The sequence below is a fragment of the Carassius carassius genome, chromosome 1 (assembly GCF_963082965.1).
Source record: "Carassius carassius chromosome 1, fCarCar2.1, whole genome shotgun sequence".
In the NCBI taxonomy this organism is placed as follows: Eukaryota; Metazoa; Chordata; class Actinopteri; order Cypriniformes; family Cyprinidae; genus Carassius; species Carassius carassius.
Genome location: NC_081755.1, coordinates 24,364,337 through 24,386,378, shown reverse-complemented (window position 1 = coordinate 24,386,378; position 22,042 = coordinate 24,364,337). Strand labels below are relative to the sequence as shown.

Genomic DNA, 22,042 nt, shown 5'->3' with positions numbered 1-22,042 from the left:
GCGTCTCATCCCATCATGGCCACCACGCCACAGTCTTCAGTCACCACGGATTCCAATCCTGTGTTCCCAGTCATCGTGAATTGTACTTGAAGATACTCAGGCATTCCAAAGACATCTGGGACTTATCTCCAGTTTTACAGACCCACCACTGATTTCAGCCAGAGCAGCTGGCATCCCAAGGGCGTCATCACTATCTGTCCCAGAGTCTGCTCCTGTCCAGGAGCCTCCGGAGCTTACTCCTGTCTATGAGTCTGCTCCAGATCTCGTTCCAGGCTATGAGTCAGAACCAAAGCTTCAGCTCCTCACAGTGTGGTGGCATCCACTACAGAACCTCCAGTGGTAGCGGCTTCTGCAGCAGAACCTCCTGAAGCAGCGGAGGTGTCCGCCTCAGCTCCTCTCAAGGGGCTGGTGCCCATTATTGAACTCTGCCTGTACAGCCACAGCCAAGGAGGCTATTTATGGACTCTCTGACTGTCCTGCAGTAGAGGCCGCTGTTAACCTCTCTGTGCTCGCTGTTGCATTTCTACCTGATCTGCCTTACTAGCTCAATTTTGGAGGGCGTCTGCTGTGCTGTGGTGGCCATCTGCTCCACCGTGAGGATATTCGGGCCTGTCTGCTCTGCTGTGGTGGCCATCAGCCCACCTGCTCAATCCTGGTGGTCTTCTGCTCCTTCCTGATGGTCTTCAGGTCCGACCTGGTGGTCTTCATCCTAGCCTGTTCTGCTGGCTCCACCCTGGCTTCCTGCTCTGCTGCTTCCGCCTTGGCTCTTTGCTCTGCCTCAGTCCACAGATCCCCCTCTTCCTTCACAGGGACATGGCCCTGTCCTTCCCCTGTTCCGCCTCCACTCCACCTCCCTCCTAGACTTAAGTCTGTTCTTGTTTAGGAGTGTCTGGAAGCCACTCCTTAGGGGGGTTTTATGACTCTGTCGCAATATCTAGAGCCCCTTTCACACTGCCAGTGATTACCCGGGATATGTGCGTGCTTTCATACACAACCTGTAAAGATCCCGTCACTACTGACATCAGGGCGTGACGTGTAATGTACGATTCGAAAACGTTAGGCACGTTATACTTTCACTGAAGCTGGCAAACGATCTCGGCATCAGCACGGAAAGTGAGGAACTAAATGATCTCTGCTTCATTACAGTTTGCACTTATTTTTTCGTCTCGAACGTTGATCTTCCTTCTAAACAGCCGGTAAAAGAGTCACGCGATAACGTGCGTCATCACTTCGACACGGCATTAGATCTGGCTTTTGTTCACACAGCGCTCGTCCCGGGTTGAACCTGGCAATGTTACTAGGTCCCCGACCCGGGTTCAATGCCGGAATCAATCCCGGGACGTGGTTGCTTTCACACAGAAGGCAATGTTCCGGCAATATGCTGGGTCCGACGTGCAGTGTGAAAGGAGCTTAGCTGAAGTGCCCACGAGCTTCACCCCTGACTCTTGCCACTCTACCCTGGACTCCCTTAACTACCCTTAATTTGGATGTTGCTTCCAAGTTTAATGAAAAATATGAAATTAAAAAAATCATAGAGTTCAAAATAAGATAAATATTATAATATATAGAAAATTAAGAGCTCACTAACCTCTAGCAATGGCAGTAGATTCTACCGGTTCGGTGATCTTTTCACGGAAAGTTTCAGCTACAATTACAGATTCTCTCCTGTTCTGTGCCAGAAAAAAAGGATAAGATTAAAGCAATGCTTAATTTCTAAATGGAGTATATGTGGGTACAGTAAATGGGTACATTTCAGTAACTGAGGGAAAAGATGAAATACAAAGATAGTTATTTGGGTTTGTACTGTACATATTTAGCTTTTTTTAATAACTCCCTCAGAATGTGAGCAGAATTCTTCCAGTATCAAGCTGTTGCTTACACATTATTATTTAATAGAATGTTTATTATTATTATAGAACTCCGGACGTCATGTGACCCACTCTGTTTATACCAACATGCTGGAAGACAGGGACAGCCTGGAGCGAATATGAAATGAGTGGCACCAGCATGAGTTTCAAGGCAACAGAGTTGTCTGTGCACTGTGCACTTTAATTTAAAAGACAGCATAGCATAATTTAATAGATTAAACATAACAGATCCCTATAGATGGTTTTAACGGCAACAACATAATCAAACATTACTGCGCATGCACGCTTTTGCGGCCCTAACTTAACTTCTGGTAGACTACCAAAATCAATAACAACAGCTATGTCCCTCTAGAGTAGATTATTTTTGATAACAAGCAAAATATGTTTGCTGTGTAGATGGGACTTATTCAAAATGCTAATTCATTCTCTGCCAACAGGAGGTGGTTTAAAGTGTGAGAAACAGAGGTTTATCCAGTAATGGCTGTACATAAAGCACGGAGCGCTCGAGCTTACAAGCCCCCATGCTTTATCAGGCAAATAACATGCAAGATGAAATGAAAATGACAAAAAAATTCAAAAGTCAGTCTTCCTTCAGAAATACGTGCCTTGTTTTGATTTTTAAATGTCCAATACGTGCTCATGTTTATTAAACAAAGCCTTTTGGAAAACTGGTCAGTTTTGATGTTGTGGCGGGTCGCCACAAAAAAATAAATGTATGGAAAACACATCCTACAGCTGTGACGATGGTGCACCAGAGAGACACAGGGAGATAGAGAGATCCAAATGCAGATGTCTTTAATGAGGGATAATTCAAATCGTAGTCAGAACAAGCAACGGTCAATACCAAACAATCAGTCCAAAACAAAACAAACAAACTAAAGGGACAGGAAAGGTAACTCGGAAAAACGAGAGGACTCGGAGGACGAGCAGACCACGAAGAATCTCGGGTGACAAGAATGCTGGATACACGAAGGGTAAGGACTCCATACAAACAACAGGAAAAGACTGGTATTTATAGGGAGGCTAATGACAATAAAGTGACTGCACCTGGTGCAATTAACAGGAGTGCAATTACTGTGATGACAGGACAAGACTAGAGGAATTCTAGTGCCTACGGTGAAGTGCCTAAGGGGAAGTGAGCCCACTAGTGGACACCCAGGGAAACAGAGACTAGACAGCATGACAACAGCACAAAAATCTGAGCTAGGGTTGACGATATTATTGTGTATCGACGATAGTCAGCAGATGGCTCTGTCGATAGTCAAGATGATATTAGGCTTATTCTCCTATTAATGTATTCAATAATAATAATATTTATTATTATTTTTATTAGGCGGCCTATTATAATTTGGCTAATAAACTGTCCAGCTATTTCACTTCAGCACAGCGTTTCACACAAACACACACACGTGCACAAATGAGGATTAGAGCCTGTAGCCGGTGAAGGAGTCTCCATCCACAAACAGACGTACATCGTCTGCAGATATAAGGTATTTCATTTCACTTTAACAAGTACTCTGAACGGCCTATATATGTGCAATATTTTAAACAAGCCCTCACTCACTGAGTTTAATGCCACAGTTATGTTAGAACGCATCTCATTCTTGTTTCTGTGGCGGTGCATCAGTCTCCTCATGCGGCGTGCGGTCCGGAGCGGTCTATGACTTATGCAGCAGTTCAACTCAACTCAACTCAACTCAACTCAACTCAACTCAACTCAACCCAAATATATGAACTTACCTGTTTAAAATACTTTATATTTAACGTGTTCGTTTATGTCCAATATTAGTGTTAAACTTTAGGACTTTAAATGAAATCTACAATTGATTTTCACTGCTGACTGATTTTGCAGAACATTTAGACAGATAAATTCCATGCGCAGATGTGGCAAATTTGTCACAGGATGCGTGATATGTCACAGTTGCGTCTGACTTTGTATGAACTAGCTGTTTTAAATACAGTATGTTATCAGTATGTTTGAAAGTATATTTTTTATATTATTGGTGATTCCATATGCTCTCTCTCGCGTACCGGCGCAGTTTAAAACACAAAATAGTTATGATATGACAAGAACAAAGAGTCTCTCTCCTGCTCCACCCATGCACGATAATATTGTGTATCGTCGATCTCACGGGCTGACGATATGACGATTTATAAAATTACCATATTGCTCAACACTAACCTGAGCCCAACTTCATTACTCATCACTTTAACTTTAACTGCATTAGTAGCCGGCGCCACTAGCCAGCCTGATAAACAAACACAGACCAGAAGTTAACTTTGTACCAGGTGCATGCGCCTGATGAAACAGTCTATAATAACCCCAGGGTGCTTTTAACCTACATATCAATAAGCGAACGTAATCGACCCTAGCTGTCATTGTAAATAGCAAGTAGCTATATCACTGTGAGTACAGTAGACATCATAAATGTCATGAAATCTTAACCCTTTTAATCCCTAATTTTGTGTTGGTTTGCATGTTTTATTGTTTTATTGATGCAGTATGTGGTCTGGCATTGTCATGTTGGAAAATGCAAGGTCTTCCCTGAAAGAAACAACATCTGGATGGGAGCACACGTTGTTCTAGAACTTGGATATACCTTTCAGCATTGATGGTGCCTTTCTAGATGTGTAAGCTGCCCATGCCACACACACTCATGCCACCCCATACCATCAGAGATGCAGGCTTCTGAACTGAGCGCTGATAACAACATGGGTTGTCCTTGTCCTCTTTAGTCCGGATGACATGACGTCCCAGTTTTCCAAAAAGAACTTCAAATTTTGATTCGTCTGACCACAGAACAGTTTTCTACTTTGTCACAGTCCATTTTAAATGAGCCTTGGCCCATAGAAAATGGCTGCGCTTCTGGATCATGTTTAGATATGGCTTCTTTTTTGACCTATAGAGTTTTAGCCGGTAACGGCGACTGGCACGGTGGATTGTGTTCACCGACATTGTTTTCTGGAAGTATTCCTGAGCCCATGTTGTGATTTCCATTACAGTAGAATTCCTGTATATGATACAGTGCCATCTAAGGGCCCAAAGATCATGGGCATCCAGTAGGGTTTTCCGGCATTGACCCTAACGCAGAGATTGTTCCAGATTCTCTGAATCTTTGGATGATATTATGCAATGTAGATAATGAAAACCTTTAAACTCTTTGCAATTTTTCTCTGAGAAACTCCTTTCTGATATTGCTCCACTATTTCTCGCCGCAGCATTGGGGGAATTGGTGATCCTCTGCCTATCTCGACTTCTGAGAGGCACTGCAACTCTGAGAGGCTCTTTTTATACCGAATCATGTTGCCAGTTGACCTAAAGCTGTTCCTTACATATACATTTAACTTTTCCGGCCTCTAAGCTACCTGTCACAACTTTTTTGTAATGTGTAGCTCTCATGAAATCTAAAATGAGCCAATATTTGGCATGACATTTTAAAATGTCTCACTTTTTTAACTTGTGCTATATTATCTATATTCTATTGTGAATAAAATATAAGTTTATGAGATTTGTAAATTATTCCATTCCTTTTTTAATCACAATTTGTAGTGTCCCAACTTTTTTGGAATCGGGTTTGTACATATACAGTACAGACCAAAAGTTTGGACACACCTTCTCATTCAAAGAGTTTTCTTTATTTTCATGACTATCAAAATTGTAGATTCACACTGAAGGCATCAAAACTATGAATTAACACATGTGGAGTTATATATGGAATTATATACATAACAAAAAAGTGTGAAACGACTGAAAATATGTAATATTCTAGGTTCTTCAAAGTAGCCACATTTTGCTTTGATTACTGCTTTGCACACTCTTGGCATTCTCTTGATGAGCTTGATGAGGTAGTCACCTGAAATGGTCTTCCAACAGTCTTGAAGGAGTTCCCCGAGAGATGCTTAGCACTTGTTGGCCCTTTTGCCTTCTGTCTGCGGTCCAGCTCACCCCTAAACCATCTCGATTGGGTTTAGGTCCGGTGACTGTGGAGTAGGGCTGTCGCGATAACCGCAATATTGTAATACCGCACTATTGACAAGCAAACCGCAGAGCAAAGATAGCAACCGCAGAAACCGCGGCAACCGCAGCGTTCAGTTTTTTTTTATTTATTTATTTTATTATTTTTTTTTTATGAGGCTGTGGCCTTCTTGTTTTTTCAATTTGTCACTGTGCATTCAATGTTAAATAAATTAATGATACAATATGGTTAGGACTGTAATTTCCTCGCGAGCCGTGGTAGCTTTATGGTGCTTCGTTTGTTTTGAATAGGCCGGCTGAAATGATGGGAGGCGCTCGATCTCATCACAAAACCCAATGTCACGTCGCCAGTTTGGGAACATTTTGGCTTTCAAACCAATGAAAAGGGCGAGCCAGCGAATATAGATGAGCCGATATGCAAAATTTGCTGCAAAAAGCTTCCTGTGACGCAGCAATACATCTAATTTGAGGTCATCGGGACGTTTTCTAAAACGCTTAGTGAAAAACGCTTAAAGTGGTTTAATGTACCAATACAGTGATATTAACAGACCAAACTCACTAAACTTCATATTAATAAAGTATATTATCTACATAAAATCAGATGATCCCTGAATATGAATTCAACGCGTTTAATAACACGTTAAGCCTTTCCCTCTCATAGAAAACCATCATAAGGCTTAACGTGTTATTAAACGACTTGCATTCATATTCAGGGCTCATCTGTCTTTTTTTTGTACATCGTATACTTTATTAGTATAATGTTTAGTGAGTTTGTTTTTTAAAAATCACTGTCTTAGTACATTAAGCCACATTAAGCGTTTTCTTATAACGGTTTTCTATGGGAGGAAAAGGCTTAACGTGTTATTAGAGTTGCATTCATATTCCGGGCTCATCTGATTTTTTTTGTAGATAGTATAATTTATTAGTATGATTTTTAGTGAGTTTGGTCTGTTAATATCACTGTCTTAGTACATTAAGCCATGTTAAGCGTTTTAGAGTGTCCCCTGTCATCCAGCGCAGCTGCCCCCTCAAGCATCAGATCGCGGAGCAACATCAAAAAGAACAGCTGAGACCGGCCGACAGTTAGGAGTAGCTGAAGCCTTTGCGAAATCTGTAAAATACAGCCGTGAAAGTAACAGGCATACCTGCTGAAGTCACGGACAACCTCCGCATCAGTGCCCATACCCAAGAGAGCATGAGCAGATAACGAGCTCACACACGCTATCTGCTTGAGGAGTGCATCTCCAACTCCAGCGCGAATCCACTGTCCTGTGGGCCAGTGGTGACGCGATAATCAGTCTAGATTTCCGCTGCTGTCCAAAGTCGCGCGCAAATACGTTTAATACATGTTAGAACTCTGTGATCTTTAAAAAAAAAAAAGGTGTAAAACGCATGTTCTTGTTGCTGTTTGGCATTTAACAATAAACAAAAAGTGTTTTAAAACGTGTCTCTCTGTCAGTTAAAAAAGCAAGAATATATGCTACATAACTCAACGATAGAGCTTTGTATGCAGCAAAATCAGGATAAATTAGGTATGTAAAATAAAAAAAGGCGGTAATACCGCATATCGCGCTATTGAGCCCACCCATAATAACCGCAGGGGAAATTTCTTAACCGCGACAGCCCTACTGTGGAGGCCAGGTCATCTGGCACAGCACCCCATCACTCTCCTTCTTGGTCAAATAGCCCTTGATGCCTTCAGTGTGACTCTACAATTTTCATAGTCATGAAAATAAAGAAAACTCTTTGAATGAGAAGGTGTGTCCAAACTTTTGGTCTGTACTGTATATATATATATACACGCACACACACACACACACACACACACACACACACACACACACACACACACACACACACACACACACACACACGCACACATACAGGTGCTGGTCATACAATTAGAATATTATCAAAAATGTAATTTCACTAATTCCATTCAAAAAGTGAAACATGTATATTATATTCATTCATTACACACAGACTGATATATTTCAAATGTTTATTTATTTTAATTTTGATTATAACTGACAACTAAGGAAAATCCCAAATTCAGTATCTCAGAAAACTAGAATATTTCTTAAGACCAATACAAAGAAAGGATTTTTAGAAATCTTGGAAAAGTATGAACATGAAAAGAACGAGCATGTACAGCACTCAATAGTTAGTTGGGGCTCCTTTTGCCTGAATTACTGCAGCAATGGGGCATGGCATGGAGTCGATCAGTCTGTGGCACTGATCAGGTGTTATGAGAGCCCAGGTTGCTCTGATAGTGGCCTTCAGCTCTTCTGCATTCTTTGGTCTGGCATATCGCATCTTCCTCTTCACAATACTCCATAGATTTTCTATGGGGTTAAGGTCAGGCGAGTTTGCTGGCCAATTAAGAACAGGGATACCATGGTCCTTAAACCAGGTACTGGTAGCTTTGGCACTGTGTGGAGGTGCCAAGTCCTGTTGGAAAATGAAATCTGCATCTCCATAAAGTTGGTCAGCAGCAGGAAGCATGAAGTGCTCTAAAACTTCCTGGTATACGGCTGCATTGACCTTGGACCTCAGAAAAAACAGTGGACCAACACCAGCAGATGACATGGCACCCCAAACCATCACTGACTGTGGAAACTTTACACTGGACCTCAAGCAACGTGGATTGTGTGCCTCTCCTCTCTTCCTCCAGACTCTGGGACCCTGATTTCCAAAGGAAATGCAAAATTTACTTTCATCAGAGAACATAATCGTGGACCACTCAGCAGCAGTCCTGTCCTTTTTGAAGCGAGACTCTTCTGACGCTGTCTGTTGTTCAAGGGTGGCTTGACACAAGGAATGCGACAGCTGAAATCCATGTCTTGCATACGTCTGTGCATAGTGGTTCTTGAAGCACTTACTCCAGCTGCAGTCCACTCTTTGTGAATCTCCCCCACTTTTTTGAATGGGTTTTGTTTCACAATCCTCTCCAGGGTGCAGTTATCCCTATGGCTTGTACACTTTTTTCTACCACATCTTTTCCTTCCCTTCGTCTCTCTATTTATGTGCTTGGACACAGAGCTCTGTTAACAGCCAGCCTCTTTTGCGAGAACCTTTTGTGTCTTGCCCTCCTTGTGCAAGGTGTCAATGGTCTTCTTTGGACAACTGTCAAGTCAGCAGTCTTCCCCATGATTGTGTAGCCTACAGAACTAGACTGAGAGACCATTTAAAGGCCTTTGCAAGTGTTTTGAATTAATTAGCTGATTAGAGTGGGACACCAGGTGTCTTCAATATTGAACCTTTTCACAATATTCTAATTTTCTGAGAAACTGAATTTGGGAATTTCCTTAGTTGTCAGTTATATTCATCAAAATTAAAAGAAATAAACATTTAAAAATATATCAATATATATAGATATTTTTATATATATATATATATATATATATATATATATATATATATATATATATATATATATATATATATATATATACATACACATATATATGTGTATGTATGTATGTATGTATGCACTATGGGGCTGTTGAATGCTTGAATCTGATTGGCTGATGAACATTCTGAGGTGTGCAATTATTTATTTAACTGTAATAACGGTCACGCAGTTTGCACAAAAAGGTGTTGTCAGTGCTGCTCTGATGATTTTATCAGTTAGCCTACATAGTGTAGCAACAATTAAGTTTCGATTAAGCAAAAGAGGCATTGGATGTGGAGACGTGGAAGAAATAATCCTACTCACAATAGCAATTTAAGTACAAAAGCAAGACAAATTCCTTAAAAATATATCATCGGATCGATGTCTTGAGGTGTGATAACTGTAGTTTAATTTTTACGACTTTCCGTGTTTTCACTGTTATAAACTCGGGTTATTACACATCTTCTGAAAGTACAAATGCTCCCAAACAAAAACACACTTGAAAAGGACAAAAAACTAGAGATCTCTTATGTAAAAAGATGCATATGATAAATAATGTGATCATCAGCAATAGACAGCATATAAATGAAAACTGCATAATGTTACAGAGTAAAATAATGATATAGGAAGTGGTATATGGCTGCTGATGAAGCAATTTACTGGATTTATGCCTTGATAATCATACTGAGTATTCTCCATATGTAGTTTTTGATAATAAGATTTTCTCACCTTTTTGCTCAAAATTATACTTTTTTATGAAACCTACCTATAGTATATTCAAGTGTTGATAAAGAAAGAATAAAACAGATATTTTTCAGATTTTGTTTAAAAGTAGAGGCTTTGATCTTTATTTTGGTGTATTGCATATTCAAATATTCATACAACAAAATATACTGCAGGTTATCAAATTTTAGTGAAAATCATCAAAATCACTGGCGGTGACTGGAAACGTAAAAAAAAAATGCTGGGGGTAAAGAGTTAAAGATAACTTATAGATTTATTATGCAGTGTTTTTAGTGCTTGACACTTTTTTATTGGTCATTTTGTGTGTTTTAAGAATAAGATAGGCAACAAGGTTAAGAAGCTATTACTTAAATGTAAAATTTTTTTCTTAATTTTGCAATAGTGAAAGACGGCTTCCCTTATTGATCACATCTCAGATTGATGGCATGTTTTCTTGCGATGCTGAATGTTAGACTCATGAAAAATAATCACGTTGTTTGTATTTGCCAAAACTGATTTACTGGAATTGGCATTAGCGCAAGTGCGACCTGCCAGTTTTTGCTTCCAACATTATATTAATAAGGGGTAAAGCTCTATTAGCATATACATCTACCCCAACCCTAAACCTACCCTTACAGTAGGATAAATACAGTGTTGGTAACATAATCATATAGGTAGCATTATTTGTCAGAACAACGGCAGATGATTTCTAACTGTTGCGTTCTGGATGTTTTGATTTACTTAACGAATACTGCGTGAGGGGGCAAGAAACGGGCCCAGAGAGGTCATGTACAGGACACATATATTAAGCCTGAACGTCCCGGCTAATACAGGATGGTTGGCAACCCTAGTTTCACCCTCCTGTTCTGGCATCCTGGTGCACAGCAGCTGTCCACCATGTTGAAATGTAGTAAGGTTTGTAAGTAGTAAATAGTCTTGATTTAAATGGTTGTTTGTCAATACCAATGCTACAGCCGCTCTAGTGCTGTCCTGATGCCCTGCCAAAACGGCGGTGTTTAGATTGCTTGATGTCAACCCCTGGCGCTCTATAGAATATTAAGCAGAGTCTACTGCTGTTATTACATCCTGTCATTAATAATAATAATAATAGGATAATATACTCCAAAGTAGGATAATACACATACAATAACAATTTACAATAATAAAATACATGCACAACTCACCATTTTGACTCTTTCAGCAACAGTTATAGACTCATCTGAAAAACTGTCTGTATGTGGATGAAATATTTTTTTAGGGTCAATGTAGATAACCACATAAAAAACAAAAACACTAACAATAAGGGAAAAGGCTTTTTAAAAATCTAGACTCAGCCTGGTTTAATATTTACAAATATTCTTATTCTAATTAAAAATAAAAACAAAAGATGTGAAAGAAACCATGGCTCTTCACAGTCTAATAAAAACATGACATTTTAGAAATCATAAGGTTCAAAGTAAGAGAAATAACATAATATATAGAAAATAAAAGAGCTCACTAACATCCGACATTGGCAGTAGATTCTCTCTTGTTCTGTGCCAAAAAGAAAGGAAATTGTTCATGTATTAATGGAGGATATGTGGGCACAGTAATTAGGTACATTTCAGTAACTGAGGGAGAAGGTGAAATATAAAGTTAATTATTTGGGATAATACAGCGGTTCTCAAGTCCAATCCTTGCACAATAACTTACAATTGATCACTACCTGCACATCTCACCTTTTTGACTCTTAGAGCAACAGGTACAGACTCATCTGAAGAACTGTCTGTATGTGGTAGAAAACAAACAAACAAACATGAACCATAAAAATATTTAGGGGTCAATGTAGATGACCACACTATAAAAAAAGAAAGAAAAAAACCCCCCACTAACAATGATAGATAAAGCTCTTTGGCAATCTAGTCTCTGCAACCTGGCTTAATATGTGCAAAATGTCCTTAAGCAAGTATAGTGGGGATCAGAGAACTAAAGAACAGATAATAAACAGTAGTTGATGTAATGTTGAGAGATATAACTAATGGTAGAACACTAACTAATAAATCTGAAATGCAAATGTTCAGTCTAACTCACCCAGCTGGATTGTTTCCTCTTCAATTCCACATACAGGTTTTTCCAGAGTCTTGGAAAATAATATTTTATGGGACTCTGTCTGTGTCACCTATGGTAAAATATTATAGTAGTGATTTTAAAACTTTAAATGGATACAGGTATAAAGAGGCGACAGGTGCATCCACTCATTCAGATTTTTGCTTTCAAGCGGGTGAATGAATTTCAACTGCACAATGCCAATTGTTTCTGAGAGCTGGAAAGAGAAGAGGCGGTTCTGGTTGGGGTTATGGTGCATACAGCGGTGTCCCTGTCATCAGCGATGCCCCTGGGCACTTCAACTAAGAGAGCAAATCACAGATGACTCACATTTTTTAAAGATGCTGCTCTGTCCCTGTTCTCTTGGTTGCAGTTGTTATCTGTCAATAGCCATGATCATTCGCATGGACAACACTGTGACTGTTTCGTACATCAACTGCCAGTATTGTCTAAGATCATGTCCTCCTCTAGAGTCAGATGCGGCTCGAGTCGCTGCACAACATCCACATTCCATGTGGCCGAGGTGCTCTCTTGACAGCTTATTTTTCCTGGACAATGGCAACTTCACTCCCAAGAGGTCCAGCTGATCTGGAGTCAATTTGGGGAAGCTCAGTGGGATCTGGTTGTTTCTTGAGAGTCCTCCCACTTCCTTCTATACTATTCCCTCACCCAGGCCCTCCTTGTCATGGATGCATTTGCACACAGATGGCCCGGTCTCTATGCAAGTATGGGTTTCCCCCAGTGCAAGGTCAGGGAAGACAGGAACAGGTCTTGCTGGTTGTGCCTTACTGCTCACTCTGAACTGGTTTTTGGGAACTCATGCTCCTTGCGACAGCCCCTCCCTTGAGCATCCCTCTGAGGAAGGATCTCCTTTCTCAGGGGCTCAGCACCCGCGTCTGGATATTGGTAGGCAACAGACCAAAGTTATCAGCCACCAATGGTGGAAGACATTTTCCCTCAGGCCAGAGTCCTCTCTACGAGGCAAGCTTTTTCTTTGAAGTGGAGTCTGTTCACAAACTGTTGTTGTTCTCACCGAAAAGACCCCTGAAGATGCACGATTGGAGTCATGCTTTCTTTCCTGCAAGAGAGGTTAGAGAGTAGACTGTCACCCTCCACCTTGAAAGTGTATGTTGCTGCTACTGCAGAACATCATAAAGCAGTGGACGGCCGGTCCCTGGGTAAGCATGACCTGATCTTTAAGTTCCTGAGGGGTGCCAGAAGGTTAAATCTTCTTGGTCACCCCTGGTGCCTTCCAGGGATCTTTCTACTGTCCTGGCTGGCCTTCAGAAGGCTCCCTTGGAGCCGCTGTATTCAGTCAAATTTAAATTCCTGTCTGCTAAGAGCCAATTTCTTCCTATGTGTTGGTTAATAGGTAATTGGCGAGAAGGACTGGCCAATTTCACGCTTGCTGCACCATTCCCCCCTCACCCAGGGATGCAAGCACCTTTTTCCTCCAATTAATTCCCCGGAAGGTGAACCCTGGTTAAGTGTCCTCCAGCACCCCAGGCAGTCAGAATTGGCAGAGCAGTCTGATGCCAGGCCCAGTATTAGTGTTAGCTTGCCTGGGTCTTAGGTCAGCCCCTGTACTGGGCTAGGTGTCCAGATGCACGGGGAGTGGCTTGGATTGCAAAATCCACTAGCCAGATTTCATTAGTGTTTTCCCTTAAAATCAGAGATGACTGGGGCTCCCAGTAAACCCTTACAAGATATAACAAGATATAACGTCTCCATTCCCTTAATCAGGGAACAACAGTTACATATGTAACCAAGAAATTTAAAATGGGGAAAAATGCAAAACTCAATCTGGCCACTCTATTGAACGAAGCCCCGTCTTTCGAGCAAAAGAGCCACTTCCTAATCAGTTAAGTCAATGTGTCACTGCAGCTTGCCTTTAAAAGTCCCGGTTTCTACAGAAATGGTAAGCATTCCGAGACATTCGCCTTGGACTGGACATGTGCACTGGCTGTTCTAGCCTGAAAATAACCTTTTTTTAAACACCATTTGAGCAAAATAAACAACATTTATGAAACAGTTGTTGTCAGATTTAAGTTTTGAATAATTGAAAAATTTGATGTTTCCCCATTCAAAAAGAGAGAGTAGCTGCACTTGCATGGCCGAGAGGCATTTAAAAGATGGCTGCCGAGTGACATGAGTTGCCTTAAAGGGACTTTGACTAAACTCAACTCTCCAAAGTAGGATAATACACATAAAACAATTGCTCAATACAAGCACATCTCACCGTTTTGGCTGTTTCACCAACAGATACAGACTCATCTGAAGAACTGTCTGTTTGTGGTAGAAAACAAACATAAAGCAGAAACATTATTAGGGTCAATGTAGATGACCACATAAAAAACAGAAACCCTAACAATTAGAGAAAAAGCTCTTTGGCAATCTGGATTTAGCAATCTGGTTTAATATGTGCAACACATCCTCGAGCAAGTATAGTGGGGATCCGAGAACTGAAGAATAGGTAACAAAAAGCAAATGGTGTGATGTTGAGACAGATCACCATTGGTAGATCACTAATTAATGAATCTGAAATTCAAATGTTGATTCAAACTCACCCAGCTGGATTGTTTCCTCTTCAATTCCACATACGGGTGTTTCCAGAGTCTTGGAAAACAATCTTTTTGATGTCCCCTATGGTAAAATAGCGGTAATAAGGGTAGTGATTTTAAAACATTTCTCCATGATAATAACTTAATGGATAATTGTCAAAAGTAATCTATAAAGCCAAAAAAAGCCAAAAATATCAAAGTCGATTCATAATCCACATAATACAATCACTGTTGATGTCTAAACTACAACATATGAATATGGTTTGATTTAAAGCCTATGGGCTTTGGTACTGTATATACAAAATACCTCTCTATTTGACTCCCTCAGTTGTCCAAATTCTGAAAGGCACCCATTCTAGGAGAAAAAGGGAAGGTTCATATAAATAAGATGAGGTTCACATATGCTCATAAAAATGTCAAATAAACTCAGACTTCACACTAGCTGAATACATACCTGTATGAGTTTCTCTAATGGCATTTGTTGAAAGCCATTTGATGGTTTGTAATAGATGCTACTCTTCCACTTCTTGTGATGTCCTTTTCCTCCAAACTTCTCAAACATACTGGGCGTAAACCATTTCCCTTTACATGAAATACATTTCTCTCCTGAAGACAGAGAAACATAAGAAACATACAGAACATATGAATGCAGTATCATGTTACTGAAACCAAACCTTTTTGAAAAATCCTGCCAGGGGGAAGTTTTTCAGAAACTCTGGTTGGATTTTTGTCACGTAGTCTGTGAAACTGGAAATTTTGGCTTGTGACATCAGAGTACATGCTTTTATGCCAGGCTTCTGATTGGCCAACATGGCTTTACATTTAGGGTTATATCACCACATTTTGGTTTGGTATGCTCTTGACAGCGCTTCATAGCCTGTTTTTGCGTTTTCATGTGGACAACATTTTTTTAAACAAAGACGGAAAAAATACCTGTGTACATGTGGACTAAGCCTAAAAAGACAAAAATATTGGGACATACTTAATTACTGAATTCAGGTGTTCTAATCAGACCTATTTCCACGGGTGTCTAAACTCAAGCACCTAGCCACTCAGTGTGCATTTACAAACATCTGTGAAAAATTGGTTCTTTCTGAACAGCTCAGTGCATTCAAGCATGATACTGTGATAGGATGCTACCTTTACAATAAGTCAGTTTGTTAATCCTATCCCGGTCATTAACAGAAACAGTAATAGTAAGACTTCCAAAAATACAAACTAAAATGTTACTCGTGCTCATATGCCACTGAATGATATAGGCATTGGCTCAAAATTACACCCAAGGGTGACCTTTAAACATGTTTGCATTTTGTAAAAACAGGGTGACACCTAATCTATGTCATCCCTGTTACCTCAATGTTAAAACATGTTACCCTGAAAGTAACAGGACGGACAGTAACCGGTTTGACTATTTCAAAATAATTTGCTTATTTCTAGCTAATAGTCAAGTTCACAAAAGTCAAGAGGCATTTATTTGTCATTTGCATAGTTAACACTGGGGAAAACTGGGCATTGAAATGCTTGTGACGAGGCTCAGACATACAGTGACAATAACAAGACATAAGATATAGACGTACATGAAGAGCCCTGAGGTTCTTGAGTGACTACAGTACCCATAGACAGAAAGACATGGAAAGAGCATTATATGCCCATAAGTGGAAGTAACAGGTACAATAAAGGTAATCAGTGTTTAGAGTTATAGTGTACATAAGAAGTCCTGAGGTAATATTATGATTACTGGGGTATTTCCGGTGTCTAAAATGTCTTTGTAGAGTGACGTAGAGCTACATGGAGGAAAATTAAAGTGGCAGTGCAGATGCAATAAATAAACTTAAGAGCAGCACACATTCAGATGTATTCCTGAGTAGAGCAATGTCCAAAAGTCATTCTAGAGTGTCACAGAGTAACATAAAGGAATATTAAAAAAAGTGGCAGTGCAAGCACAATGAAAGTAAACATAAGAGCAGCATGTATTCCGGTTTTTAGATGGAGGACAGCTGATTGTTAAGTAGTCTGATGGCTTGAAGATAGAAGCTGTTCTTAAGTCTGGTTGTCCGTGATCGGATGGATCGGAAACGTCTGCCAGATGGCAGTGTGGCAAACAGGTGATGAACAGGGTGAGTGCGGTCCTTGATGATGCTGCGAGCCTTTCTCAAGCAGCGAGTTTGATAGATGTCCTGTAAGGCTGGGAGTTTATGTCCAATGATGAGCTCTGCTGTTCTCACCACTTGCTGAAGAGCTTTGCGGTCCAAAGAAGAGCATTTGCCGTACCATACAGTGATGCAGCTGGTCAGAATGCTCTCTATAGTGCAGCGGTAGAAGTTTGACATGATGTTAGAGGAGATGCCAAACCTCTTCAGTCTCCGCAGGAAGTAGAGACGCTGACGGGCTGTTCTCACTATGGTCTCTGAGTGTAGGCTCCAGGAAAGATCCTCAGAGATGTGAATGCCAAGGAACTTGTAGCTTAACTGTCTCTACTATCTCTCCGTTGATATGAAGGGGAACGTGACCCTCTCTCTGTGACTTCCTGTAGTCCACAATCATCTCCTTAGTCTTGCTGACGTTTAGAGAGAGATTGTTATGAGCACACCATGTTGTGAGTGCATTAACCTCATCTCTGTAGGATGTCTCATCGCCATTAGTGATGAGTCCTAGGATAGTAGTATCATCAGCAAATTTGATGATGATGTTGGAGCTATGCTTAGCAGAGCAGTCATAAGTGAACAGGAAGTACAAGAGAGGACTGAGTACACATCCCTGTGGAGCACCAGTGCTGAGTATAAGTGAGAAGGATGTGTGATTGCCAATTCTGACCACCTGGGGTCTTCCGGTCAGGAAGTCCAGGACCCAGTTACATAAGTGACTGTTAAGACCCAGATTTTTCAGTTTGGCTATAAGTTTGGTAGGGATGATGGTGTTAAATGCAGAGCTGTAATCAACAAACAGCATCCGCACATAGGTGTCTCTTCCCTCCAAGTGTTCTAGTGCAGAGTGTATGGCCATTGCAATGGCGTCATCAGTGGATCTGTTAGAACGGTAAGCAAATTGTAATGGGTCCAAGGTGTCAGGCAGAGAGGAGCAGATGTGGGATTTGACTAGCCATTCGAAGCACTTCATGATGACTGATGTCAGTGCTACAGGACGGTAGTCGTTCAGGCAGGAGACAGTAGTTTTCTTGGGAACAGGGATGATGGTGGTTTGCTTGAAGCATGTGGGGATCACTGTAAGTCTCAAGGAGAGGTTGAAGATGTTGGTGAAGACATCTGCTAACTGGACAGCACAGGCCCTCACGACACGTCCGTGTATGCCATCTGGACCTGGAGCTTTGTGGCCGTGGACTCTATTGAAAGCCTTACTCACTTCGTGTGTGGTTAGAACCAAGGGGCAGGTGTCAGTTTCAGCAGGTATTTTCACAGCAGGAAATGTATTGCCTGCCTCAAAACGAGCATAGAATGTATTGAGCTCATCTGGTAAAGAGGCAGACAAAGACACACCACTGCTTTTCCTTCCTTTGTAGTCTGTGATGTAGCGTAGACTGCTCCACATGCGTTGGGGGTCAGAGCCATGATATTCTGACTCTGTCCCTAAAGTCTCTTTTTGCTGATTTTATTGATCTTTGAAGGTCATACCTGGACTTCTTATAAGCAAATAAATCACCAGAGTTGAAGTCCGTGTTCTTAATTTGGCCCGCACCTCACCATTGACCCATGGTTTCTGGTTTGGAAATGATTTAATGTTAATGGCTGGAACAACATCCTCTGTGCATTTGTTAATGTAACCTATCACAGAGTCTGTGTATTCCTGTATGTTGTCTCCTGCTGCATCTTGAAACTGTCACGTACTGTGTTACAGGAAACACAGGAGAGGGAACCAATTGCAGGTAAGTCCTTTATTTAAGGGGTAATCCAAAGGGGTAAACAGTCCAGGCAGGGTCAAAACCAGAATATCCAAACAGAACATAAACAAGACACGAAGACAAGGTAAGGCAAGAAAAGGTAAGGCAAGGCAAGGCAAGGCAAGAGGCGACGGAAGTGAATAACTATAAACATTAAACAAGGACTCCGTAACACAGACTCAGACAGACCGGGTATAAATACACAGAAGGATAATGAGGGAACAGGAGACAGGTGGGGAACAATCAATTACTCAACAAGAGGAAGGTGACCAAATAAGGGAACAGGAAGTGATAAGGAGACAGACACCGTGAGAAAGGAGGACACCTAGTGGAAACCCAGGGAACACAACCCAGACACTGTGACAGGACCCCCCCTCTACGGAGCGGCTCCCAGACGCTCCACGACAAGACACGACACAGACCAGGAGGGAGGCGGACAGGTGGAGCCTCTGGTGGAGGGAAGGAGGGCCAGACTCACTGAGGGGAACAGACAGAAACATAACAGAAACCAAGAAATACAAAACAGAAATCCATGAAGGACTGGTCGGGAGAGGGGTTTGTAACTGTCCTTTAGTGTTGAATAGCAGTGATCTAATGTCTGATCACCTCGAATGGGGAAATTAATGTGCTGGTAGAATTTGGGAAGAACTTTCCTCATATTCACCCTGTTAAAATCCCCAACAACGATAAAAGCAGAGTCAGGATGAGCAATTTCTAATCGGGAGGTAGAAGGGGCGCACTTTAACGGAGAGCAGTTCAATCTCAGGGGAGCAGTGTGTAGATAAAACTGTAACATCAGTGCCCCAGCGAGTGTTAATCAAAGCACACACTTCCACCTCCGAAAAACGGAGAATCCAGGCGGTGTAATGGCTGTATCGGGTACTTCTGAGTGTAACCACGTCTCACAGAAAGCCAGAACGCAGCAGTTACGAATGTCCCGTTGGTATGTGATTCTCGCATTAAGTTCATCAAGTTTGTTATCCAGAGACTGTATGTTGGCTAACAAGATGGTAGGGAGAGGAGGATTACAACTTCTTTTCCGCGATCTGCATATAATTCCAGCACGCTTGCCTTTCCTCCTTTTCCGAGGGTGTCTTAGGACGCAAGCCGGCAACAGAGGGAGCGCGTAGACGCTGAAGCTGGAGTTCAGGGGCGGCGTTGTTTCCGAACCGAAGTTTAAATTTGATCGGATGTCCAGTAGTGTTTGTCGATCGTACTGTATTAGAGTCTGTACTGTCTGAGCAAAAGTAAGTATACTAAGTAACACGAATAACACAAAAAAACACGAAAAACAGCAAAGTTTGCACAGAGCGCTCATCAGCGAAGCCATCGTAGCGGCACGCCGGAAGATAGGCACGTTGTAGCACATTGTACACTTTGAAAGGATTTTACTTGTAGATATATTGATTATATTACATGTAATATATAATTGTTTAAATTTACATTTTAAAAATGGTAACAGTATTGACATTGCATGATGCCCCCCAACCCTCCCAAGTCCTGCTGAAAAATAAAAATCATAGTGAGGGACAAGTCAAAAACTTTACCCTTATCAGCATAAATGTTATTTAAATTATTTAAAATAATATTTCAAGTGACTTTTTTTATGTAATATTGATGAAAGAATATATAGTATTGTTATGTTTTTAAAATGCAAATGTATTTGTTGTTGTATTAAATCTATGTTTATTATTTCTTAGGGACGCAAAAGGCACCAATTTCATGGTATCACCCTATAGCTGCAAAGTGGGGACCTACTCCATATTAACTGTCTATGTGTTTAGAATGTGATGTCATTACAGTCCCTGTTGGTGTAATTGTCAAGTGTCCCAATACTTTTATACATATAGAGTGTGTATGTATTTATTTATTAAGTGACAGTCTACATTAGTTAAATCTGACTTTAAAGACTACATATGCAATTTAATCTCACAATGTGAAAAAAAAAACGTACCATTGTCATATTTTATTCTGTACAGACGACCTGCAAATTTTCCACAATGGACGGCCAGCTGGTCCTTTTTTCTGATTTCTTGAAAGATATCCGTTAGGTCTACCCCTTAAAAAAGCAGATCAGAGGTATTATTCAGATCAATGAAAAAATAAATGTCTAGGAGATGCTTGACATTGGATTTGCTGATGAACCTCAACTATTTAAGGATCACTGACTTTTTAAAAAATTAGTGTTAAAAATATTAGATGTCATTTTATGCTTACCTGGAAGACTAGAGTTTTTAGTTCTGGCTATTTTCTTCTTGTAACCATTTTGTTGATTCATCTTTCTTTTTATCCCTTTTTTTCCTTTCCCTTTTCCAGTCTCACTCATCCAGTCAGATTCTGATGAGCTGCTCCAGTCATGCTCTGAATCTGTGAATAATTCGCCATCCATCCTCTGCAGCAAAGTCAGCATTTAGTCAATGATTTTTAGTGATCAGACACCTTTGATCATAAACATTTGCTATGTTGTAAACTTCAAAATAACTAAATAGCTAAATATATGCATACATAAAAACTAAAACTGTAAATAGATTAAGGCTACGTCCACTCAAAGCCAGAGGTTTCCCTATCCGACTCCATGTTTTTGTTGCTGTTACGTGACATAGCGATGTCTGACTAGGGGTGATACGTGAGCTAATAGTTTCAGAAAATATACGCATTTGCTGTCCACGCAAAAACACAAAGGTGGCATTTTCTAATTTATACAGTATGTGACCCGGTTTCCAAAAATATTGGGTTTAATCTCCCAAACCACCAGATCCATGTGAATGAAATGGCTTTATGATACAAAATGTATGCGTATACAGCTAAACACGCCTCTGTGTGGACGGGCCCTAAAGCAACTAAAAATCATCAATACAGTTAAACTCATCATAGGATTTCATAAATTGTAACTGCTGAATGTTTTTCAGAGAACCCACTCTTTTCCAGTAGTTTTGTGATTTACAATTTAGATTACTTGTATATTAATGTTCCAAGACCATGAGAACCCTTTAAAAAAAAAAAAAAAAAACTTTTCAGTCATCTTGATGCACCCTTGAAAGGCACATTTTTAAAAATATAACTTCTTTTAATTTGAGTATTTTCACAGTGTTTTTTGGCACGCATGTGTCATGCGCAAGATGCTCCAAAAGACGAGAAGTCCATCTAGCATGTGTTTACATAACAGAAAAACAATGGAAACATATAAACAAATGTTATATGTTAACATAGAAATGAACACAGAAACTTGCTTCTTTCACTGTTTGTTTATAAAAAATAAAAATTAAAAGTAGTTAGGGCTCTAGACTGTGACCAAAATGATCGCATATGCAACAATTTTTTGAGAATGTGCAAGTTAAAATGTGACGTCACGTCAATTCTTCTGCATGTACAGTACATACAGAGAATCGAAACTGTGTTAACCTCAGACCCCCGGTGCATACAGATAACATTGACAGTACAGCCTAAAAATCTAGATCAAAATATAAAGCAGCGCAAGGCACATGGCAGATAGAATGCAAATCTATGAAGTGAATAACAGTGCAGATAAAAGATTTTTAG

The 22,042-nt window shown here is 40.5% G+C and overlaps 1 protein-coding gene across 1 annotated transcript in view; it reads right to left on the bottom strand.

Annotated features, from left to right (window-relative positions):
- LOC132116851 (uncharacterized) overlaps window positions 1–22,042 on the bottom strand; it is a 58,765-nt gene that overhangs the window by 2,523 nt on the left and 34,200 nt on the right. The window contains exons 2-8 of the mRNA XM_059526137.1: window positions 20,720–20,894; window positions 20,457–20,561; window positions 15,062–15,213; window positions 14,915–14,962; window positions 14,614–14,689; window positions 11,146–11,192; window positions 1,589–1,670 (exon numbers count right to left, since the gene is read on the bottom strand). Coding sequence (XP_059382120.1) covers window positions 1,589–1,670; window positions 11,146–11,192; window positions 14,614–14,689; window positions 14,915–14,962; window positions 15,062–15,213; window positions 20,457–20,561; window positions 20,720–20,891 — 682 coding nt within the window. The 5' untranslated portion in view covers window positions 20,892–20,894. The remainder of the gene's footprint in view (window positions 1–1,588; window positions 1,671–11,145; window positions 11,193–14,613; window positions 14,690–14,914; window positions 14,963–15,061; window positions 15,214–20,456; window positions 20,562–20,719; window positions 20,895–22,042) is intronic.